Source organism: Eutrigla gurnardus (genome assembly GCF_963514095.1).
Source record: "Eutrigla gurnardus genome assembly, chromosome: 24".
NCBI classification, from domain to species: domain Eukaryota; kingdom Metazoa; phylum Chordata; class Actinopteri; order Perciformes; family Triglidae; genus Eutrigla; species Eutrigla gurnardus.
The window spans coordinates 8,935,157-8,960,863 of NC_139935.1; the positions used below are offsets into that span (position 1 = coordinate 8,935,157).

Consider the following 25,707-nt stretch of genomic DNA (forward strand, 5'->3'; position numbering starts at 1 on the left):
TGGAGAGTGGTATTTCCTGAAGGACGGCGTGCTCTACCGCCAATGTGGGCCATCTACACAGTTGATGGTTCCGCAGGGCGCTAGAGGGACAGTCCTCACTCTAGGTCATTCCATACCTTGGGCTGGACACTTGGGGAAGAACAAGACTGTAGCACGCATCAAGCGTCACTTCTTCTGGCCTGGGATAGGGGGTTCTGTTGCTCAGTTTTGCAGGAGCTGTCCCGAGTGTCAGCAAGCGACAGTGAAGGGGCCTCCCAGGGCTCCTCTTCAACCTCTGCCCATCATCAGTGTCCCTTTTCAACGGCTCGGGATGGATGTTGTGGGGCCAGTTGAGAAAACCAAAGCAGGTAACCGCTTCATGCTTGTTATTACTGATTATGCAACAAAGTATCCGGAAGTGTTTCCCCTGAAGTCTGTGAAGGCAAGATACGTGGCAGCGTGCTTAGTCCAGCTGTTCTCCAGGGTGGGTTTTCCTTGTGAGATCCTTACAGATCAAGGCTCAAACTTTATGTCCACCCTGTTGAAGCAAGTGTACCATCTGTTGGGCATCAAGAGCCTTCGCACAACCCCATATCACCCCCAGACTGACGGGTTGACTGAAAGGTTCAACCAAACAATTAAGCATATGCTCAGGAAGTTTGTGAATGAGACGGGTTCCAATTGGGATCAATGGTTACCGTACCTTCTTTTTGCATATCGAGAGGTGCCTCAGTCCTCCACTGGCTTCTCTCCTTTTGAGTTGCTCTATGGCAGAGAGGTGAGGGGGCCTCTGACTCTGCTCAAAGAACTCTGGGAGGGGGGCCGGGGAGGTGAAGAGCCTGTGGATGTTGTGTCTTATGTCCTACAGATGAGGGAGAGGCTGGAGAAGATGAGCGCTCTGGCTGAGGCACACATGGCAGATGTTCAAAAGCAGCAGAAGACCTGGTACGACCAGACAGCTCGACACCGGATCTTCAGCCCTGGACAGAAGGTGCTGGTGTTGCTGCCTAGCCAGGAAAGCAAGTTGCTGGTAAAATGGCAGGGGCCATATGAGGTGCAGAAGAGACTCGGGCCCACCACCTACGAGATCGCTACTCCGGGTCGAGGTCGGTCTACCAAGGTGCTGCATGTTAATCTCCTCAAGGAGTGGATCTCGAGACCTGAAGGGAAAGAGGTGATGCTGATTAGGAGGATTGATGAAGAGGAGGATATGGATGACCAATACTTACCTGTGGCCGCTCCAGTGGTTCTGGACTTGGAACATCTGGCCGATGAACAACAGTCCCAGGTGAGAGCCTTGTGCAACCCTCTCCTTTTTTCTGAGAATCCGGGCAGAACTAACCTGGTGGAACATAATATCACGTTAAAGTCTGATGCGGTTGTGAGACGCATGAGTTATAGGATCCCAGAGCGACTCCAGGAGTCCCTGAAGAAAGAGGTGGATCTCATGCTGTCGTCTGGAGTGATCGAGCGCTCCCAGAGTGAGTGGTGCCATCCGGTGGTGTTGGTACCAAAGAAAGACGGTAGTGTGAGATTTTGTATTGATTTCTGCTACTTGAATTCTGTGTCAAAATTCGATTCGTATCCAACCCCCAGAATCAATGACCTCATAGAGCGCCTCGGCAAATCCCAGTTTCTGACAACTATTGATTTATGTAAAGGATACTGGCTAATTCCACTCACCCAGAGTTCCTGTGAACTGACTGCTTTCCGCACCCCTTGGGGCTTGTTCCACTTCACTGTACTCCCATTTGGCTTGCACGGTGCTCCAGCGTCATTCCAAAGAATGATGGACGAAGTACTTTATGGATTGTCTGATTTTGCATCTGCCTATCTGGATGATATAGTGATCCACAGCACCACCTGGGGGGATCACCTGGAACATCTGAAGGAGGTCCTGGACCGCCTCCAGTCTGCAGGCCTAACGATCAACACCTCCAAATGTGTGTTCGCCCGGGCTGAAACAGAGTACCTGGGGTTCACCGTTGGTAAAGGTACTGTTAAACCTCAGCTTCAAAAGGTGCATGCTATTGAAAATTGTCCTCTGCCCCAGACCAGGAAACAGCTGAGGTCCTTTATCGGCATGGCAGGATTCTACCAGCGGTTCATACCTCATTTCTCGGCCAGAGCAGCCCCCCTCACGGACCGAGTCGGATCGAGATGCCCCAACAGAGTCCAGTGGTCAGAGGAGGCCGTAGCAGCTTTCCACGACCTCCGCCAAGCATTGAGTAAGAGCGCTGTATTGCGCAGCCCAGACTTTGATCAACCCTTTGTCTTGCAGACAGATGCGTCTGATAGAGGTCTTGGAGGTGTTCTCCTGCAGGGGCCGCCAGAGGACAGACATCCAGTGGCTTACATCAGTAGGAAGATGGTACCCCGGGAGGTTCGATACTCTACGGTGGAGAAAGAAGCACTGGCAATCAAGTGGGCTCTTGACTCCTTCAAATATTATCTCCTTGGAAGGGAATTCGTCTTGGAGACCGACCATCGAGCACTCCAGTGGCTGGCACGAATGAAGGACACGAATGGGCGCATCACAAGATGGTACCTCGCATTGCAGCCCTACCGATTTACTGTTGCTCACATCCCAGGGAAGTCCAATGCCACAGCTGACTTCCTGTCTCGCTCCCATGGCGAGTCTCCAGAAGGGGGGGAGTGTGTGATGGCCGCAGACGCGTCCACACCACAGTAAACACCGTCTGCCTGTCGGTAACCCCTCCCCTTGCACTCACTCACATTTTGATGCTTTAATCATTAGTATAATTTGCACATTTAGGTTTATTCCTGCACGTTATTATTATTATTATTATTATTATTATTATTATTAGGATCGACATACATCGTTGAACATATGTAAACAAATAAACACACGACACATAGTCTTTTGATTTCATACCTCCATATAGATTTTATTTACTTTAAGCACGTCATGGTCACACATTTGCAAGTGCACACATTTGTGTTGACTATGGGTTTGCTGTTATTTGTTATTAATTCTTTTTGTTCTTCTTTATTTACCATGCCCGCTGCGGGGGTCCTGAGTCTGGCCAACTCCGGCGTCGTGGTGGGGCGTGCGGCGACAATTGGGGTCCGGGCGGAAACCAGCCAAAAGACGGGCAGAAAGGTTCCGCCAGTTTAAGACCTGCTCAGCATGATCCAACTGCTGTCCAGTCGTGGGGGGATTTAAGATTTTGTTGGGATTTTGTTACGTTTAATTTGAGTTGGATTGTTTTGTGTATATATGTAAATAGTAGTTTAAATAGGTTATTTCTGTAGAAATCTTTAGTTTGTCTTTTTCGCAATTTTTGGTTCTTTTGTAAGCTTAATTGATTTGATAATTATCCTGTCATGTATTTTGGTTTAGTCAAGTAGTATTTAAGCAGTTCCTTTGTTTCATTTGGGGGAAGATAGGTGGAGGGTGTGTTTGTGTTTTGTCTCTTTGGTTTTGTTACGTTAACCTTTAAAGGGCCCTAAATCTTTTGTTAATTTTGAGTTTGACTTATGTTTGACCAAAGAAAAATAAATTTAAGCTATTGTTGCTACTCCTGAGTCTGCGTCCCTGTGTCAACTACTGGGTCCCTCACACTGACCATTGGCCCTAGAGACACAAAAAAAAGCAAAAGAAAGAAAACAAAACAAGTTGAATTCACAAAGGCCTATGATTTAACAGTAAAACAGTGGCTGGCCTGGTCCTTCCTCTAAAAGAGAAATAAAACACATTAGTTGCCAGACTAGTTTAACACCACAGCATATTCAACCTTTAACATAATCAATAAATATAAGCCTACTTGGCAGGTATGCTCAATTGTCCCACATCGCAGTAACTATGCAGGTGTAGTTGAACATTCCAAGTGCAGCATATCAGTGTCGATATCTCCGCAGCTGGAGTCACAATGTGATGATCCCATCAACTTGAAAAGGCCATGCAGTGGTCTGTGTTCTCCGCAAGGGGTAAACACACTAGATTATCCTGATAAAACAGAATAAATACGTATTAAAGCTAGGTTATAGTAACTGAACGGACATACACCTAAATGACCCCCCATACCTGCATGTGAGGTGAACCCAGCTCAGCTGTGCAGAGTTGGCTGGCAGAACAAAGAGAGACTGACTGGCATCTCCCAAACATTTATCACTTCCTGATTTCAGTCATGTGATCATGAGACATCATGTGACCATGTAGGGTGTGTGAGTGTTGTCACTGAGTGTGTCAGACTTCCTGCCCAAATCCCCACACTCACCCCCCCCCCCCCCCCCCCCCCCCAAAAAGGTGTCGTCGCCCCGACGACCAACTCCGACAAGGCACCAGGGCCCAAATACTAGACCCCAGGGATTGCAGCAGCCCCTACCATCCCCACATTGGCACTGGACACAGCAGATCGTGGCAGGTTATGCAGGTTTGCGTGCATTCCAGCTGTTGCCCGACTAGTACGTCTGAGAGCTAACAAACTCTCTTGAAGCCGGACACTTCCTCCTTCACTGGACACATCTGAGCCTCTTCCATCTCCACTGTTACTGTCATTCCCGAGAATGTGAACGTCATCCTCTGCTGCTTGCCTCTGGTTCCTCATGGGAGGGCGATTGTGAGAGCTCTGGAACAAACGCAGCTGGAGAAGGTCTTGTCTCCTCTATCCAAGTCATGGCACCCTCATCACTGGAGCTGGGATCTCGTTCTGGGCATATGGATTCCATACGTTGTTGAGTGTCTTCGGGTAGTGACTGTATTGCATCTAGTAGCTGTGAAGCTCTGATCTCAGTCCTGTGGACCTGTCGGACGCCACCAGTCCCATCAGCCAAAGTTACTGTATACGGCCCACCAAGGTCAGTTGGTGTTCTGACAATTTTGTAGAGTACAGGTGACCACACATCTTGAATCTTGCGCCGCCCTTGGCAGCGATGATCTTTCAGGTAAACAAGCTCCCCTTCTTTAAAACCTGGATCACTCACTTGCTGGTTATGACTTCTTTGCCGGTAATCTGCTGCCTCCTCCAGCTTCTTGTGGGCCAGTTCCCGTGTCACCTGCAGTCTCTCTTGGTGCTGCAGGACCCATTCATCCCAGGCGCCAGGTTCTCCAGAGTCGTCTGCTCCCAAGAGAAAATCCACAGGGAACTGAGGTTGTACCCCAAACATCAAGGAGTAGGGGGAATGACCAGTGGAGCGGTGGGTAGTGGTGTTGTACGCCCACACCAACTGAGAGACATACTTTGGCCATGATCGTTTCTTCTCAGGAGAGAGAGATCGAAGCAGGTCATGCAAGGTCCGGTTAAATCTCTCACACTGACCATTTCCTTGGGGGTGGTATGCTGTCGTCCTGGACTTTTCAATCCCGTAAAGTTTGCAGAGCTGAGCGATGAGGGCACTCTCAAAATTTCTCCCTTGGTCGGAGTGAATCCGTTTAGGCACTCCAAAGAGGTTAAACCAGCAGTCAACCAAAACCTTCGCCACCGTGCGGGCACTCTGATCTCGGGTCGGGATGGCCTGCGTGTACTTAGAGAAAACATCGGTCATCACTAACACATTCTCCCTCTGATCTGTTGCAGTCTCAAGCAGGGTAAAGTCTATGGCCAGTATTTCTAAGGGTTGACTAGCCAGAAGGACACCCTGGTAAGTTTTTACTCTGGATTGGACAGCTTTAGAAAGTATGCAGCGTTGGCAATTTTGGCAGTACTTCTCTATTTCTGCTCCCATCCCTGGCCAATAACACCTTTGCCTCACCAGGTCTGTAGTCCGCCGTAGCCCCTGATGTCCATGTTTGTCATGGAGGCTGCTCAGGATCTCCTGATGAAGGCACTTGGGCAAAAGCAGTTGGATGAACGGCTCACCATTAGGGGCTGTGGCCTTCCTGTACAGCAGACCATCCTTTTCCAGGATACGGTCCCACTGCCGGAGGAGATGTTGAACATTGCTGGTGAGGTTTGCCCGTTGTTCCTTACTAGGAGGCCTTCCTTGCCTCCAAAAAGACAAAGTCCTTCAACAACGGATCAGCAGTCTGCAGGGTAGCCAATTCCTCACTGGAACGACTTGGGAAGACCCCAACTTGGTGAGATGTGGCTACTTCAGCCTCTTCAGGACCTGGAGGCGCATCGGGCTCAGCTCTCAGATAGTCGCCCCCAGGATCGGGGGTCTTGGCCTGGTTGCTATATTGGCGAGAAAGAGAGTCAGCATTGGCATTATTTCGGCCTGGTCGGTAATGCACAGTGAAGTCAAAGGCTGCTAGCTGAGCAACCCATCGTTGTTCTGTAGCTCCTAGTTTCAGAGTCTGAAAATGACTTAAAGGATTGTTGTCAGTATAAACGATGCACTTACTACCAAGCAGATACTCCCTGAATTTCTCTGAGACTGCCCACTTCAGAGCTAGAAACTCCAGCTTCATGGAGCTGTAATTCTCCATGTTGCGCTCTGAGCCACGTAATGAGCGACTAGCATATGCTACAGGTCTCAATCTGCCCTCCTTCTCCTGGGACAAAACAGCTCCGAGCCCTTGATAACTAGCATCTGTTTCCAAGACAAAGTGCTTGGTGAAGTCTGCAAATGCTAGAACCGGGGTGCTCGTCAACCTTCTTTTCAGCTCAGTGAAACTCCTCTCGCATTCTTCACTCCACATGCTAGGTAGGACTGCAGCTGGCCTTGTCCTGCTCATCTTAGCCGCCTTAATTACGTCGGCCACTAGTTGGTGAAGTGGAGCAGCCAATTGTGCAAAGCCTTTGACAAAGCGCCGGTAATAACTACAGAAGCCAAGGAATGACCGTACCTCTGTCACATCGGAGGGCCTCCTCCAGGTACTCACAGCGGATGCCTTTTCCGGGTCCGTGGCAACCCCTTCTTTAGACACCCTATGACCCAAATATTGTACCTCGGTCTTGAAAAAGTGGCATTTGCTCAGTTTGGCCTTAAGCCCTTTCTGTCGGAGTCGACTCAGGACCATCTCCAGTCTTTCCAAATGCTGTGACACTGAAGAAGAGAAGACTATAACATCATCAAGGTACAGTAGAACTGAATGAAGGCTTTCATCACCGAATATTCGCTCCATGAGCCTCTGAAATGTCCCTGGAGCATTACATAACCCAAAGGGCATTCTTTCAAATTCAAAAAGGCCAAAGGGAGTGCAGAAGGCTGTTTTTGGTATATCCTTCTCGGCAACAGCAACCTGATTATAGCCACTGGCCAAGTCCAGTGTTGAGAACCACTGGGTGCCAGTTAGTGCGTCCAGAGACTCCTCTATACGGGGTAGGGGGTACGCATCCTTCCTTGTCTTGGCGTTAAGCTGACGGTAATCGACACACATCCTGAGCTCTCCAGTCTTCTTTTTCACCAAGACAATGGGCGATGCGTAAGGACTGCTACTTTCCCTAATCACCCTACTGTCAAGGAGCTGTTTGATGTGGTCTTTTACAGCCTGCCACTGTGTGGGGGGTATCCGCCTATATCTTTGTCGAACTGGGGTCTCATCTAGCAAAGGTATTTTGTGTATTATCTCCTCAGTGCAGCCAAGATCTCCCTCATGTTTAGCGAAGACACTGCTGTACTTCTCTAGCAGACCTCTTACTTGTTTCTCCTGTGTAGGTGAGAGCCCAGGCCATTGCAAATTTGCGATCACCTCTGAGATAGGGGTAGAAGGCTCTCCCACTGTCTGTGTTTTAATATGGGCAACATTTTCACCCTCCCCCTCAAAACTTAGCTGTCGTCCGTCTATACCCTCAACAGAGTGTAACATCCCCAAAACTTGTTTTGAGTGGACTGTGGCACTGGTGGCTCCAACATTAACCACAGGCACATAGGCTACCCCATTAACCACACTGAGTAAGGACGGAGACAGGAGCAAACCTGGGGCCAGATCTGAGCCCCCAGGTTCTAGCAGCATGGTGGCAGGTGACGCATATGGGACTTTTGGGCAGGTAACCTTAACGAATTTAAGTGACCCAGCTGGTATGAACTCGCCACCCCGTTCTAAGACCCGCACCCGACCCTCTTGAGTTAAGGGACACACTTCCTGGCGGTGACAATGATGGAGAGCTGATGCCCAACCTGCCTCAGCCTGAACAGCAGATAGCGAGGCAAATAACGCTTCTCCCTGCTGTGCAAACAATTCCTTATAACACTCATGAATGACATTCATTCCCAAAAGTCCAGGAATGAGCTGTTGCTGTGGTGTACGAGGGGCGTCCTTCACTACCAAAACCCCACGACCTGGAATTGTTCTACCCAGTACCTGAACATCCAACTCTAAATAACCAACGTAGGGGATGTCCAATCCGTTTGCAGCCTTTAGAGCTAACCACCCACATGACTGAAGCTTAGGGGCATCCCAATGTTGGAAAGCCTCTTTAAAAAGTGACTCTGTAATAGTTGTTACCATTGAACGGTGTCCAACAAACACTGCACTTTAACGCCCCCCATTGTCACCTCAACAACAGGGCATCTACCCACCAGTGGTATATGGGTATGTGAAGGGGGAAGACCCTGCTTAGAGGGCATGGATTTGTTTGTAACACAACTAGAGTCAATGTTCTGCATACCTGTTTGCTCTGAGGCTGCTGAGGGAGGACTTTCTCCAGGCTGTACATTAGGCAAACTGGCTGTCCGTTGCCTTGGGCCCTGGTGACACTGGCGAAGGACATGCCCAGGTTTACGGCACCGGAGGCAGATGGGTAGACCTTCAGGAGTAAACTGGTAGGTGGGATTATGGGGGCGAGAAGTCGGCTGGTTTAACACAGATTCTATCTTAGACAGACTTTGCAAGATTTGATTTATCTGTGACTGTTGCTTGTTAAGTTGTTCCTGTATAACAGAGCGTTCCAGTCCCCTTCCCACTCCAACAGCATGACAAGCCCCCTCAACATTAACATCTACCCCACAATGGTGAAGCCCAGCACGAGCATGTCCAGTATGGCGTTCACCTTCCTCCACCCATCTGATGGCCTCATGTCTTAACGCTATGAAGGAAACTGTTGAATTCTGTCGGACAATACTCTTGAGCTCTCGTCTTAAGGAAACATCACGCACATGTTCCATGAACTGGTCTCTGACTAGTATGTCTGCGTCTATCAACCTATTGGGGTAGGCGCGCTTGATCTCCTCAATTAAAGCCCAGAGAGAATGAGAAAATTCCCCGTCTTTCTGTTTTCTATCAAAAAACTGTCTTTGCAAGCTGACGAAGGAGGAGGAGGAACCATAAAGTTCTTTTAAAATGGTTAGAATAGTTTCAGGATTTTCACGCTCAACCAATGAGCGAAATCTGATTTCAGCTTTTGCTTCTCCTTCCAAATGATCGTAGAGGAAGAGGGCCTTCTCTCTTGGAGTCATATTCCTATCTCTAAAGCACGATTCAATGTCTTCTATCCAATCATATATTGATAGATCAGACTTAGATTTTGAACCGGAGAAGTGGGGGCATCTCCTTTCTCTCTGAATATAAATCAGACGTTCCGAAATGGGTTGTGATGCAGTCGAATCACCACTGGGGGCTGTCCCACCAGAATTCGTGCCATTGTTAGAAGTACCTGCACTGGCGCCTCTTCCTTGACGGAATTGTTCATTAACCACTCTTAATCTCTGTACCTCCTCACGGAGAGTCAGAAGTTCCTGCAACCTCTGCTCGTCATCACTCATTTTCTTAATTTAACAGTCTTGCAATCACAAAAGAAAACTTGGAATGCAAAGAACACAGAGCATAATCATTGTACTCAGGTAGTCATCAGCCTTGGGTCCAATCACAGGTTCGTCTTTAACTGTCCAGTCGTCCTCCTGATGTCCAGAGCCTGCCACTGTTTCTACTCAAATATTAAACAAACAGATAAAATCAAAAGAAAACTTGCCTCATACAAATCCTGCCGACAACGCCATAATGTGGTGCCTGACAAGCAGCATAACCACGAAACTGTCTGACAACGCCACCCCCTGATAGTGGGCAGAGGGGACCCCTCAGCTTTTCTTCTTTATATGTAGTGTGGCTATATACTGTATCTTCCTCGCAAAAGGGACAGTTGACAATGAGGCAATTGTGTATAAAAGATAACAAATTTATTACAATTAGTATAAATACAAAATATTCAGTATAAAAGCAATAAGTCTGGGATGCTATGAATAGAATGATTTAAAAGATAACTGGTTAGAACTCCTCAATTAGGAAAGGTCGGACTGGCACGAGCAAAGATCCCTCTTCCTCAGGAGGCCCCTGGGGAGACCAGGAACGAGAGACAGCAAACCCAACACCGGTACACACATGCAACACAGCAAGCACTACACATAAAATATCAACACACCACTACAGTATATCACACCGTGTTGCGGTTATAGGCATGCTTCACACCACTTACAGTGTCTCACCCGTGTGGTCACCCCGAGGAGAGGAGCAGTACACCCGTGTGAGTCCGGCCTTATACAGAGACAGCCTAAGAAGAGAGCACATGTAAGAGGAGAACAACCAGCGTCAAGAGCATTTAAATTAATTCACGCCAACTTATAACTGACCATTGGCCCCAGAGACACAAAAAAAAGCAAAAGAAAGAAAACAAAACAAGTTGAATTCACAAAGGCCTATGATTTAACAGTAAAACAGTGGCTGGCCTGGTCCTTCCTCTAAAAGAGAAATAAAACACGTTAGTTGCCAGCCTAGTTTAACACCACAGCATATTCAACCTATGGTCATGAACTTTGGGTCATGACCGAAAGAATAAGATCCCGGATACAAGCGGCCGAAATGAGCTTCCTCCGCAGGGTGGCGGGGCGCTCCCTTAGAGATAGGGTGAGGAGCTCCGTCACACGGGGGGAGCTCGGAGTAGAGCCGCTGCTCCTCCACATCGAGAGGAGCCAGTTGAGGTGGCTCGGGCATCTGCATCGGATGCCCCCTGGACGCCTCCCTCGGGAGGTGTTCCAGGCATGCCCCACCGGGAGGAGACCCCGAGGAAGACCCAGGACACGCTGGAGTGACTATGTCACCCGGCTTGCCTGGGAACGCCTTGGGGTCCTCCCGGAGGAGCTAGGGGAAGTGTCCGGGGAGAGGGAAGTCTGGGCGTCCCTGCTCAGGCAGCTGCCCCCGCGACCCGGTACCGGATAATACGGAAGAAAATGGATGGATGGATGGATATTCAACCTTTAACATAATCAATAAATATAAGCCTACTTGGCAGGTATGCTCAATTGTCCCACATCGCAGTAACTATGCAGGTGTAGTTGAACATTCCAAGTGCAGCATATCAGTGTCGATATCTCCGCAGCTGGAGTCACAATGTGATGATCCCATCAACTTGAAAAGGCCATGCAGTGGTCTGTGTTCTCCGCAAGGAGTAAACACACTAGATTATCCTGATAAAATAGAATAAAAACCTATTAAAGCTAGGTTATAGTAACTGAACGGACATACACCTAAATGACCCCCCATACCTGCATGTGAGGTGAACCCAGCTCAGCTGTGCAGAGTTGGCTGGCAGAACAAAGAGAGACTGACTGGCATCTCCCAAACATTTATCACTTCCTGATTTCAGTCATGTGATCATGAGACATCATGTGACCATGTAGGGTGTGTGAGTGTTGTCACTGAGTGTGTCAGACTTCCTGCCCAAATCCCCACAGTTAAAACCAATAAAATAAGAAAGAACACAATAAAAGTAATAATCCAGACCTTCAACCAGACTCCTGGGGCTCGTTCCAGAAAGCAGGTTTTCCTGAAACTCTGAGTTTGTTAACCCTGAGAAGAGGGAATCTCTGAGTTTTCCGTTCCAGAAAGAGAGTGAACTCAACCTTTAGGTCAGTTACCATAGTAACCAACTCTGTGAACCTAACCTGCTCACTGGCAGGTTTGCTTCAACAAACCCTGAGTTTCTCTTACATGTCTGTCTTTTTCCGAAATCTGAACCAACTGAAAACAATGTCCGTCCTTTCCTCGTCAACCATCGATATGGAAATAAAAGTGATTCTAGCAGCTTTACGTCGAGAGAGGATTTTGATTACTTAGAAGGAAATTACCGTTTTTCCTACCGATCACATATCTAAACAATATTCTCCGACATTTTCAACATTTCATATCACGGACATAATCCAGATTCTTTGCAGAGCTCTTTAGATTTTTTGTGACCGGGAGTTTTCTGAAAAAGGACATTTCTTTGTTGAAATAGCTGCTTATGTTAAATGCTGAATATGTTTAATATGTGTGTATGTGAAATATGATTAAAATCATATGCCTTAGTCTACGTATTTGAGCGATATTCTTATGCTTAACTTTCTTTTTGTGCTTGGGGGGATTACACCGATATGAAAATGATTATTTGTTTATTCATTTGTTCAACAGCTGTTATATGGTCCTACTTCCTGTTTGTAGTTCTCTACTGAAAGGAGTTTGGTAAGACTTTAGATGGAAATGAAGGACGAGAGATTAAAGGTCACATTTATCCTCCGTTCAACAACATGGACCCTCAAAACAGGAAGTGATGTCACAGGTCTGACAGACAGGTGTGTCCTGCCAGGTGAAGCTCAGCAGTCTATGGAGGGTCTGAAGCTTCCAGAAACCAGCCCACTTCTCTACATTCTAGGACGTCATTGTCCTGGAGAACTTTACAGTTCAGTCCAGTGGAAACCACTGACTGTCACTGGGACAGAGGAAGGAACATACTGGGAACACTGCTGTCATAGATGATGTCATAGATGATGTCACTGAGGGGCTTACCTGAGCAGGTGAGATTCAGGATGGAGGAAGAGGAGAATGTTGATGTTGCACACTCCCTCAGAGTGGATCCAGAATGAACACAGTCAGACCTGATCCTCCACACAGGTCTTCTTGAGGACTCCTCTCTCCGTCCTACAGAAACAGCAGAGCCACAGTCCAGCTCTCTACAGACAACAGCTGCTTCCTTCAGGGTCCAGACATCATCCACTGGTCTCCAGTCTCCCTGATGTCTCATCTCCAGTGTTCCAGCACAGCGACTGGCTCCTCCCACCAACCTGACATCATCAGGCTCTGAACAGAAAGAAGAGAGTCGTCAGTCAAAGAGCAAAGTGAGTTTGATGAGAACAGAAATGAACCAGATCAAAGCTGCAGCTCCTCTTCTACCTGAGCAGGTGAGTCCAACAGCTTTGCCAGGTGAGCAGGTGTTTCTATCTGAGCCTGAGCTTCTACAGTCCAGGAGAGCAGACTCATGGCCTCCACACTGGAACTCTTTGGTCCACGTTGGAGCCCCCACGTCTCCATAGAGCGCCCCCTGGAGGACTGAAGGAGCCCCACAGCCAAGCTCCCTACAGACCACCTCTGCATCCTGCTGGTCAAAGTCAGCTTCACACACTGAGGACCACCACTGGTTGGACTGGTTGGACTTCACCTCCAGTCTGCCTGAGCACAGACTAGTCCCATTCAGCAGCCTGACAGAGTCTGGAGAGATGATAGAAGATCAAATAGAGAGAGAGAAAAGACACCAGACACCAGAGAAAAAGATGTCATGAAACTATTCAGTGATTCAAACTGGACTCAAAACAATTCCACCATCAGTTCATCATGAACACCAGAACACATGGCTACAACACCACAGCCTGCAGCCATGTTCCATCACATTCCCGTGTCCTCGTGGCTTAAGGGTGAAGCTGATGTGGTCTCTGTCCCACTGTGACACCGAGGTCCACAAGCAGACAACACAACACTTCACTAACTGTGGATGCTCCACGTAATAAGGCAGGGAGACACCAACTGTGCCACGTTAACACCATATCAGCCGTGTGACAAAGAAATGTGTTGCACTCTCTTCACACAGCACTGCTGTTGCAGAATAGTGGGGACGTCCATGTTCTCCCTCATGGTCCTCATGCAGCCGCTAACCTGTGATGATCACATTAGAGCTGCACAGTTTGATGTGTGCATAAAAGCACCAGATGGTCAACGCTTCATCGGCCATCGAGCTCATTTAACACTGAATGAGTCAGGGAGGATTCAGATCCATCTGGCAGATAGAAACAGATGAAAGGGCCCGGAGAATCCCAGGATGCTGCTGCAAACATGTCTGCCACTGTCATCCCTCTGAGGAGAGCCTTGGATGAGGACATGACATGAAAAACACCATTAACATGAACAAATCAATTCTAAAATGGACTGGAAGCCAGTGAAATGACCTGAGCACAGCTGTTATATGGTCCTACTTCCTGTTTGTAGTTCTCTACTGAAAGGAGTTTGGTAAGACTTTAGATGGAAATGAGGGACGAGAGATGAAAGGTCACATTTAACTTCCGTTCAACAAGATGGACCCTTAAAACAGGAAGTGATGTCACAGGTCTGACAGACAGACAGACAGACAGACAGACAGGTGTGTCCTGCCAGGTGGAGCTCAGCAGTCTATGGAGTAGGGGTGGGGGAAAAATCAATACTTAGATGCATCCTGATGCGGACGATTCGGAATCAATTCACGATTGTGAAAAATGTATTATTTTTATTCCGTATTGTTTACGGAACACAAAAGGTGGAACTCTGAAATGCAGCGCCCGGACAGTCTGTGGCGTTACACATAACAGAGACACGGCTGAGAGAGAAATCCCACCGGCACCCGCTGCATTTACACTGATAATGTTTCATCATTCATGGCTGAAATAAACACTATTACTGCTTTGTACATGTTGTGAAGTCCCAGACACACCAGGAAACTAAACGGCGTCCTGTCTGAGTTTCTACCTTTACCCAGAGGGGGATCGGTGAGTCTCATAGAGCAGCATTCACAGCAGCGGTCGCTGTCAAAGAACCACGTTGTGATTTATTTACCATTTAAAGAGATAAAGAGTATGCCGAAGTAATGACGATTAGTAAAAAGTCTGAAGTCATGGTTTATTAAGTCTGTCCGTTAAGACGATACAAAATAACTTTACAAATACCTGTTTATGCATTCGGCTCGCTCAGAGCTAAGCTAGGCTAACACCGTAGCTGCTACGTAAACACTGAACATAACGTCGTCTCGGCATAAATACGGCAGAGACCTTGTTGTTGTTCGGTCTCTGTATGAGACGTAAGATACTATCCCACGGGAGACCACAGACCGCTACGCTGTGATGTGTTGAAATGCAGCTGCATTGATTATTGCATTGAAAGCTTTTTATTTGTATATCGGCTACAGTTCCCTGTTTTCTCTCAGGGATAAGCTCATCGCCTGTAACAGGAGGACTTTGTGTTCATAGGAAGTCATTCTACTTGTGACAAAGAAAAGCCTTTTCTTTCATAAAATATGAGAGAAGGTAATTAACCTGTTGATTTTCTTTAATAATTATCACAAAAGAAGGAAGTGACGAGCAAACTCTGAGTAGCAAAGTCAGATTTAATTTGTTTTTTTTTAATCATGCATGGAAATGTACACAAAAAAAATTCTTGTATCAAGATGCATCTATAATCGGTTTATAATCGAATCGTGAGGTGCCAAGAGATTCCCACCCCTAATATGGAGGGTCTGAAGCTTCCAGTATGGAAGAAAACTCCTCAGGTCCAATTCTGTAGCTGGTTCAAATGAGGTTTAATCACTGACAGTGGAGAAAAGAAATTCACAGTGTGTCTATGAAGATCCAGTCTGTCGAATGGCCTGGCCGAGTTGGATTTATACAGAACATGCCAGAGAACAAAAGGGAAGGCGTCATGAGTGGATTTTCATTGAATCAACACATGTCTCTCTGCAGAGGAAGAGACATCTGTTGATATCTACAAGGTGTGACCGTTCTCGGGAGAGCTAGACGATGTCACTACAGGGGTCACTCATCGGGCCTTGATCAATGTATTTGAGACAGAGACCATTCAGGAAGAGGGAAAGATCAAAGAGTCTTTTCATCAAGACGGTAAGGGTTAACACAATGGAAAACAGCTCAGCAGGACATTTGATGTTTAGAGAGAAAGGAACATTATACCAAAACCAAATAAGAAATGTAAGGTAACACAATTTCTTCTACAATTCCCCATTTTGTCCTATAGGACAACACTAAATACACAAGAAAATGTAATCAAGTGAAGTAAGAAAATTACAATACATCAATTCTACACAATTTGTCGAAAACATCATGAAATAATCCTTTAGGTACGTCGTGAGTAGTTTGTTGAATCATCATTTTAGTATTCACCTTAGCTGTAATAATTTTACACATTGCTCTGATACAAGAAAAAATAATAAGGGGTAATAAAAAAAACAGATTATTCCAACATAACAACAAAAACATATATTCTATATTCGTTTCCAATCATTCAAAAGTTTTGCTAATATTGCTGGTGTGCACCTCATCAGTATTGTGTTGAATGCGTGCAATGATAATCTGGCACATAAGTACAACATTCAACACAAATCACTGCACAAGTGTCACCCTGAGATGCTAAAAAGATTGTCTAAAGCTGTAGGCAGGAGGCGTAGACGAGGTTGAAGTCCAAACAAAGTCCTTGTTAGTCATGGAGGAAAGCACGAAGTGACAATTTGAAATTCATGTCATGTCCACTTCCGGTGCCTTTAATACACAATTCTAATGGTCCTGGAACTACACTAAGAGGGATGGTAGCAGGGGCATCCATGCACGCCTGACACTTGTTTATGGATATTTTGCAGGATAAAGTTCTAATTTCAGGTGAAAACTGGAGAAAGTTCATGGGTGTGAGATGTGTGTATTCCGGTGAAGTATATGGCACATGTCATATTCGGAAATGGGCAGAGTCATCAGTGGGAAGAGTTCATCATGTGTAACCGTTATGGTTAGAATTCAAGCTTTTGTCAGCTATCATTCTAGGCAGGTTGATATAAGTGTTTGTAGAAATAATTTGGTCATGTGTGAGAAATGTATCGGGTGCAGTTTCCCGTCTCTGTTGAAGGATGGAGCATTCAAGCAGGGACGAGATGTTGCTAATATGCTTCTTTTTTTTTGGTGGCTCCGTGGTTTCAGTATTAAGAGGGGGATCTTCCAAAGCAACCTTCTGTCCCCATTGCTTAATACTGGTACTGCAAGGGAGCCACAGAAGTGATAATCCGGTCACAAGCAGCAGCCATGTTGGTGTCCTCCATCAGCATCTGGTCAGAACAGCACCGCTCCGGGTTGTCCTCCTGCTGGGCTGTTGATCTTCACTGGTCCATGTTGGCATCCCGCTGAGCTGTTGATCTTCACTGGTCCATGTTGGCATACTGCTGGGCTGTTGATCTTCACTGGTGTGAAGAGTGGATCCATGTGGGGTATCCTTCACACTTCATGACAGTGTTGTTGGTCAGCAGTATTTGAGATGGACCGGTCCACCTGGGCTGGAGAGTGTTCCTTCCCTTGAACTGCTTCAGGGTTGAAATCACCAGGCTGGAGGTTGTGATAGTTCCCGTCAGTGGGAGGCATGTGGGCTGCGATCACCTGTTAGTGCAGAGCTTAGACAGAAGAACACAGTTCCTTGCAGAGTTCTCGTGTGATAGAGGAGTTGAAATGGGTGCCATCGTCGCTGTTAATCCAGCGTGGGATCCCAAACAGGCAGACAATGTCTCTGAGGAGCAGGGTAGTCACTGTTGTGGTGTCTGCTTTTCTGTTTGCAAAAACTTCAGTCTATGTTGAAAACATATGATTAAAAAAAACAATAACAATAACATGTGAACATATGACTTTGTACAAAGTCAGTCAGCATATTTACAAAAGAGTCCTCACGGGGGGAATACGCTTCTCGGTTTGTGTCGACAAAATTGTTTGAATTTAGGGACGTAACAGGAGCAACGTAAATCTGCTTATTGCAGCAACCATTCCCCATTTGCTCCTGTGAGTCACACCATGTGTCACACAAACAAGTTGAGGAAGCAAGAAATGTGTGGCTAATGCGCGGCTGTCGCAGGAGCTCCACAATTCATAAAACAACACAACCAGGCAGAGCTCTCAGAGGTGTCGGGGGCAGCTTGTAACGTAGCCACGTTAAAGCAAAGAGCTCAGCTTGTGGGGCTGAGCATGGGGGGTGGGAGGGGGTGGGTGAGATTCTAGGATCTCAAATAGGGGACCAATTGCATAACCTGAGTCAAGTGTAGGGCTCTCTGATTCCCACAATGCGCATAGACTAAAACGCAGAATCTGACAAGAATACCTGTAAAACGTGGAATTTCGTGGAATTTGTCAAAATCTGAAAATCAATGTTTTCTCGAACATTATAAGAGTTTGTTACCATACCTAAGCTGAAAGAAAAGGGAAAAGGGGGGGGGGGGGGGGGGGGGTTAAACGTTGTGTAATCTACGGCAACACCGCCGCATCCAGCCTGTCTGAAAAGTGAAACATAAATAGTAGCGAGTGGATTGACAGATACGCTGATTTTAGACACAGCGAAAGTCAGGGGCAGGGGGCTGCTAGAAATTTCTTTATTTTGATCTATCACCTACACGATTAGACAGTATTTGACAAAAAAATGCTATAAAATACTGAATTTCTATAAATGAAAACGGAAAACAGAATTTTGAAAAATGAGAACGGAAAACAAAATTTAGAAACATTTAAACGGAAAACACAGAAGTCCGAAAAATGGAAAACAGAAAGAATGGAATTTAGGAAAAAAACAATAAAATGGAAAATAAAAATTTAGAAAAATTAAACAGAAACCGGGATTTAGAAAAATTAAAACTGGATGTACGGGATTTGGGAAGAATTGAAATGGGAAAACATCGAATTTAGAAAAATAAAAATGGAAATTGAATTTAGAAAATTAAAACGGAGAGCACGAAATTCTGGAAGAAAAAAAGGAATCTTGAACAATTTTAACGGATTTCATAGGGTTCTAGTCAAGTGCTCCAGTGGGAGAGCGGTATGAGCTACCATCTACAAACAAACTAACTCAGGTTTTGCAAGTTGTTTGTCTAGTGGTTCGGGACGGGGTGAGCAAAATGATCAACTAAGATCAACTTTCACAACTATATGGCTTGCCATCAATTAGGGAAGGAAGGAGGGAAACAGAGTTAAGAGGTGATCAGCGCTCAATAGTAAGGTTAGGTTTGGAAAGAAGGGTGAACTCATAACAAGTCTGTCTAGAGGAGGAAAAATGTTGCGTTTCAGAGCGGAAGACAACATGGGAGACAGAGTGCGGGGCAAATAGTGTCTAGTGGAGATCTCAGTACCATGGAGGAGGTAGTTTCCACAGCGTGACTGAAATAAAAATACAGTGATCTGGGATGAACAGAACAGGAGGAGAGGATAGTGGTTGGATCTGGAACTACAGGAAAAATAGGGTTAACACATCATTAACTGCACTGAGATCTTATAACTTGTCTTATTTTTTGTTTTTTTGTTTTTTTGGTATGGGCAAAATGGGAGTGTTACAGAGGCTGGAGGTAGCTATTATTATTCCTTGTTCTAACAAGGACTCTATCACAGGTGCAATTCCAAGTTCTGTGTCGGGTTTAAGGGGATACTGGCGTTTCTTTGGGAGTGGTTTATCTGGGTTGACATTAATTTTTACACTAGAAGCAGAAAGAATCAGTCCCACATCATTAGGGTGGGAGGAACACAGAGCAGGAGGGATCTGGGATGAAGATGGAAGGAGGTTGTAGATGGAGAAATAGGCTGGGGGGGCTAGGTGTGGTTCTGTCTGTGACAGAGTTGAAAAGATAACAGGTTCTGGTACAAAAGAGACACACAGGATGTACCCCAAAGAGCCAACCTTGTACAGTGGGTAACTGCCTACAGTATCACAAAATGTTTTGTCATTACAACATTGGAATAACTTTACCATCTTGCCCAGCTCCAAGGTGTCGTATTTGTTAGCAGTAGCTGCTGCGATATGGGGAACACCGTCATCCTTCTGAAACATAGGTTGTTGAGTGAGAGATAGTTTTACATTGAGTGCAATCCCTCCATGACCAAAATATATATCATAATCATGCAAGAGGGAGGTTGCTCTTTCATCTTGCTCAGCTTTTTTTTTTTTAGTATACTCAGAATTTGGAACTGCATCGTGATGAGCTAGACAATGGAGTGAGGGAAACCAGAGCAAAGAGTCAGATATTTCAGAAATCAGCCAAGAAAGGAAAGGAGAAGTGGGTTGTTTGGTTATATGGTTATAGATTGTTTGAAGTTTTAAAGAAAGTTGAGGAGAGGGCAACTGCCAAGCATAGGTCACTGATCGGGAAACCTGTTGTAGCATAGAAAACACAGTATTAACATTAGCATCAGGTACATCAAGATATACCCCATAAGGGGTGCATTAATGGTGCAGTGAAATTGACATAATAAATCACGACCCAGTAAGTTCAGAGGGGTATCAGTTCTCTAGATAGGGGGCCTAATTCCACTGTCATTGGAGCATTTACTGGGTTTTGTTTAGTGATGCCAGAGACGCCTACTGTGTTTACAACCTCAGAGGACAATTCAACGTTTCCAGTTACAATTCAAGTCTTTAGGATTGATGCCAAGTCATATAATTCAGTTAATTCCATCCATCCATCCATTTTCTTCCGCTTTATCCGGGACCGGGTCGCGGGGGCAGCTGCCTGAGCAGGGACGCCCAGACTTCCCTCTCCCCGGACACTTCCCCCAGCTCCTCCGGGAGGACCCCAAGGCGTTCCCAGGCCAGCCGGGTGACATAGTCACTCCAGCGTGTCCTGGGTCTTCCTCGGGGTCTCCTCCCGGTGGGGCATGCCTGGAACACCTCCCGAGGGAGGCGTCCAGGGGGCATCCGGTACAGATGCCCGAGCCACCTCAACTGGCTCCTCTCGATGTGGAGGAGCAGCGCCTCTACTCCGAGCTCCTCCCGTGTGACGGAGCTCCTCACCCTATCTCTAAGGGAGCGCCCCGCCACCCTGCGGAGGAAGCTCATTTCGGCCGCTTGTATCCGGGATCTTATTCTTTCGGTCATGACCCAAAGTTCATGACCATAGGTGAGGGTAGGAACGTAGATTGACCGGTAAATTGAGAGCTTCGCCTTTCGGCTCAGCTCTCTCTTTACCACGACGGACCGATACAACGACCGCATTACTGCAGCCGCTGCACCGATCCGCCTGTCAATCTCACGTTCCATCCTTCCCTCACTCGTGAACAAGACCCCAAGATACTTAAACTCCTCCACTTGAGGCAGGAACTCCCCCCCGACCTGGAGGGAGCAAGCCACCTTTTTCCGGTCGAGAACCATGGCCTCAGATTTGGAGGTGCTAATCCTCATCCCGGCTGCTTCACACTCGGCTGCAAACCGCCCCAGGGCATGCTGGAGGTCCTGGCTCGAAGGAGCCAACAGGACCACATCGTCTGCAAAAAGCAGGGATGAAATCCAGTGGCTCCCGAACCAGATCCCCTCCGGCCCACGGCTGCGCCTAGAAATCCTGTCCATAAAAATAATGAACAGGACCGGTGACAAAGGGCAGCCCTGCCGGAGTCCAACATGCACCTGAAACAGGTCTGACTTACTGCCGGCAATGCGAACCAAGCTCCTGCTCCGGTCATACAGGGACCGAACAGCCCTTAGCAGAGGGCCCCCGACCCCGTACTCCCGAAGTACCTCCCACAGAATGCCACGAGGAACACGGTCGAATGCCTTCTCCAAGTCCACAAAACACATGTGGACTGGTTGGGCAAACTCCCATGAACCCTCGAGCACCCTGCAGAGGGTATAGAGCTGGTCCAGTGTTCCACGGCCAGGACGAAAACCGCATTGTTCCTCCTGAATCTGAGGTTCGACTATCGGCCGAATTTTCCTCTCCAGTACCCTGGAATAGACTTTCCCGGGGAGGCTGAGAAGTGTGATCCCCCGATAGTTGGAACACACCCTCCGGTCCCCCTTTTTGAATAGAGGGACCACCACCCCGGTCTGCCAGTCCAGAGGCACTGTCCCCGACTGCCACGCGATGTTGCAGAGACGTGTCAGCCACGACAGCCCCACAGCATCCAGAGACTTGAGGTACTCAGGGTGAATCTCATCCACCCCCGGTGCCTTGCCACCGGGGAGCTTCTTTACTACCTCGGTGACTTCAGCCCGGGTAATGGGTGGATGAACCTCCGAGTCTCCAGCCTCTGCTTCCTCAATGGAAGACGTGTCAGTGGGGTTGAGGAGATCCTCGAAGTATTCCTTCCACCGCCCGACGATATCCCCAGTCGAAGTCAGCAGCTCCCCACCTCCACCGTAAACAGTGTTGGTGGAGGGCTGCTTCCCCTTCCTGAGGCGCCGGATGGTTTGCCAGAATTTCCTCGAGGCCGACCGATAGTCCTCCTCCATGGCCTCCCCGAACTCTTCCCAGACCCGAACCTTTGCTTCAGCGACTACCCGCGCTGCAGCACGCTTGGCCTGCCGGTACCCGTCAGCTGCCTCGGGAGTCCCCCGAGCCAACCAGGTTCGGTAGGACTCCTTCTTCAGCTTGACAGCATCCCTTACTTCCGGTGTCCACCACCGGGTTCGGGGATTGCCACCACGACAGGCACCGGAGACCTTACGGCCACAGCTTCGAACAGCCGCGTCCACAATGGAAGCAGAGAACAAGGTCCATTCGGACTCAATGTCCCCAGCCTCCCTCGGGATCTGGTCAAAGCTCTCCCGGAGGTGGGAGTTGAAGACCTCCCTGACAGGGGGTTCCACCAGATGTTCCCAGCAGACCCTCACAACACGTTTAGGTCTGCCAAGTCTGTCCAGCTTCCTCCCCTGCCAGCGGATCCAACTCACCACCAGGTGGTGATCAGTTGACAGCTCAGCCCCTCTCTTCACCCGAGTGTCCAAGACATACGGCCGGAGGTCAGATGACACAACCATAAAGTCGATCATTGACCTCCGGCCTAGGGTGTCCTGGTGCCACGTGCACTGATGGACACCCTTATGCTTGAACATGGTGTTCGTTATGGACAAACTGTGACTAGCACAGAAGTCCAATAACAGAACCCCACTCGGGTTCTGATCGGGGAGGCCGTTCCTCCCAATCACGCCCCTCCAGGTAACACTGTCATTGCCCACGTGAGCGTTGAAGTCCCCCAGTAAAACAATGGAGTCCCCGGTTGGAGCACTCTCAAGTACCCCTCCCAAGGACTCCAAGAAGGCCGGGTACTCTGCACTGCCGTTTGGCCCGTAGGCCGAAACAACAGTGAGAGACCTATCCCCGACCCGAAGGCGCAGGGAGACGACCCTCTCGTTCACTGGGGAAAACTCCAACACATGGCGGCTGAGCTGGGGGGCTATAAGCAAGCCCACACCAGCTCGGCGCCTTTCACCGCGGGCAACTCCAGAGTAGAAGAGAGTCCAGCCTCTCTCAAGGAGTTGGGTTCCAGAGCCCAGACTGTGCGTGGAGGTGAGCCCAACTACCTGTAGCCGGTAGCGCTCTACCTCCCGCACTAGCTCAGGCTCTTTCCCCCCCAGTGAGGTGACATTCCATGTCCCCATGGCTAGAGTCACCATCCGGGGATTGGGTCGCCGGGGCACCCGCCCAGGACAGCCACCCAAATCCCACCGCACCGGCCCCTTATGGACCCTCCTGCGGGTGGTGGGCCTACAGGAGGGCGGGCCCACGTCGCTCCTTCGGGCTGCGCCCGGCCGGGTCCCGTGGGCACAGACCCGGCCACCAGACGCTCGCCTGCGAGCCCCAACCCCGGGCCTGGCTCCAGGGTGGGGCCCCGGTGACGCCAATCCGGGCGACGTACACTTCCTTTTATGGTTTTTCTTCATAAGGGGTTTCAGTTAATTTATCCCTCTTTTTTTTTTTTTTTTTAGAAGAGAGAAAAAATAAAATAAAAATGTACAAGCGAAAATAATAATGAAACACTAATAAAAAATAAGATGAAATAAAAATTAAAACCAACGTAATTATTAACGAGAAATTTAAAAATGAAAATAATAATAATATAAAAAAAAAATAAAAGAATCGACAGGCTAAGGAGAAGCCAGAATACTAAAAGAACCAATAATTAAACTATAGTAAATAACAAAAGAGTTAATAACAAAGGGCAGGGTGGGGGAAACTAATTAAATCAGAGAGACAAACCAACTAGTTAGAGAAGGGATAAAGAACAAGTTACTAACAGTCTTGAGTAACAAGAAATAAAAAAAATAGAATATAACGTATTTAAAAAGAAAACTAAAGTAGGTTGGGGAAAATTAATTAAAACAGACTTACAACCCAACTAGCTAAAGAAGTGATTCTACACAGTGAAGAAAAATTTGTATTTACATGAAAATAAAGTGCTCTTAGCCACGTGGTTTATCGCAAAACAGCAGTCATGAATCACAGTGATCAAAAGGCTATTAACTAACGGATAAGGAACTAGAGCTGGAATGTTGTGTTCAATTGTAACCTCCTGAACAACTACTCAATTCCAGCAATAATTTCTCACAGCAAGAAAACAACATTTTTATGGCCACAGCGGGCCTTAAATCACAGCAAAACACAAATACACAACATTGACAAATAAGACGTTACAATGAGCTCATACAACTGTCAAACCGGTTATACACACCTCATTCATTCAATATAACAATCTTTTACAAAGAGAACCACTGAAATCCATAAGATTACAGAGAGTTTCACCATGCAAATCGTCATTACATTTCCAAGTAGGAATTACGATGACATGAGCGGCGGTCTGGCTACCCCTACTTCAATATCATCAACCTCACATAACAATCCCTCACATAGAGAAACACTCAGACCCGTAAGGTCACGGAGAATTCCACCATGCAAACTGTCATTATGCTACCAATAGGATTTAGGACAATATGAGTGGCGGACTGGCTACCCCACTTAAATATCGTCGACCTCACATAACAATCTCTCACATAGAGAAACACTCAGACCCATAAGGTCACGGAGAATTCCACCATGCAAACTGTCATTATGCTACCAAGTTTAGGAATTATGACAATATAGTGTCAGACTGATTCACTCCACTAAAATTGTCTACCTCACATAACAATCCCTCACATAGAGAAACACTCAGACCCATAAGATCACGGAGAATTCCACCATGCAAACTGTCATTATGCTACCAATAGGAATTACGACAATATGTATGGAAGCCTGGTTACTCCATAACAATATCATCCACCTCATATAATAATCCGTTACACCGAGAAAAACTCAAACCCATGAGGTGACGGAGAATTCCACCATGCAATCTGTTATTATACTACATAAGGCCTTTTTTTGCTTAAAACTCACCAGAACAGCCTGCAGTCAACTGCTGCTATTTGAAAATTTAAATCGCGTTACCTGGGTCTATGGAAGATCCGGACCTGAGACAGGGCATTGTGAATATCAGCAAAAGTTAGGAATTTTACAAGAGGCTTCCTTTACCCTTTGAATTTGGCGCCGATTGCTAATATTCAAAATCACTCCCTCCAGTCCAGACGTCCTCTAGCCCAGGGTTAGCGAGTTGCCGACAACGCCATATTGTGGAAGAAAACTCTTCAGGTCCAATTCTGTGGCTGGTTCAAATGAGGTTTAATCACTGACAGTGGAGAAAAGAAATTCACAGTGTATCTATGAAGATCCAGTCTGTCGAATGGCCTGGCCGAGTTGGATTTATACAGAACATGCCAGAGAACAAAAGGGAAGGCGTCATGAGTGGATTTTCATTGAATCAACACATGTCTCTCTGCAGAGGAAGAGACATCTGTTGATATCTACAAGGTGTGACCGTTCTCGGAGAGCTAGACGATGTCACTACAGGGGTCACTCATCGGGCCTTGATCAATGTATTTGAGACAGAGACCATTCAGGAAGAGGGAAAGATCAAAGAGTCTTTTCATCAAGATGGCAAGGGTTAACACAATGGAAAACAGCTCAGCAGGACATTTGATGTTTAGAGAGAAAGGAACATTATACCAAAACCAAA

At 47.2% G+C, this 25,707-nt stretch overlaps 1 protein-coding gene and 1 long non-coding RNA gene across 2 annotated transcripts in view; both read right to left on the minus strand.

The window, feature by feature from the left end:
- LOC311010055 (scavenger receptor cysteine-rich domain-containing protein DMBT1-like) overlaps positions 1 to 25,707 on the minus strand; it is a gene marked incomplete at both ends in the record, with an annotated part of 528,569 nt that overhangs the window by 34,596 nt on the left and 468,266 nt on the right. Inside the window, 2 exons of the mRNA XM_084004536.1 lie at positions 12,641 to 12,931; positions 13,025 to 13,339. Coding sequence (XP_083860662.1) covers positions 12,641 to 12,931; positions 13,025 to 13,339 — 606 coding nt within the window. The remainder of the gene's footprint in view (positions 1 to 12,640; positions 12,932 to 13,024; positions 13,340 to 25,707) is intronic.
- On the minus strand, positions 10,197 to 11,521 carry LOC311009993. Its single transcript, XR_014596722.1, has 3 exons — positions 11,362 to 11,521; positions 11,102 to 11,283; positions 10,197 to 10,370 (listed from the first exon to the last, which is right to left on the minus strand). It is a non-coding gene; the product is annotated as an uncharacterized lncRNA (long non-coding RNA).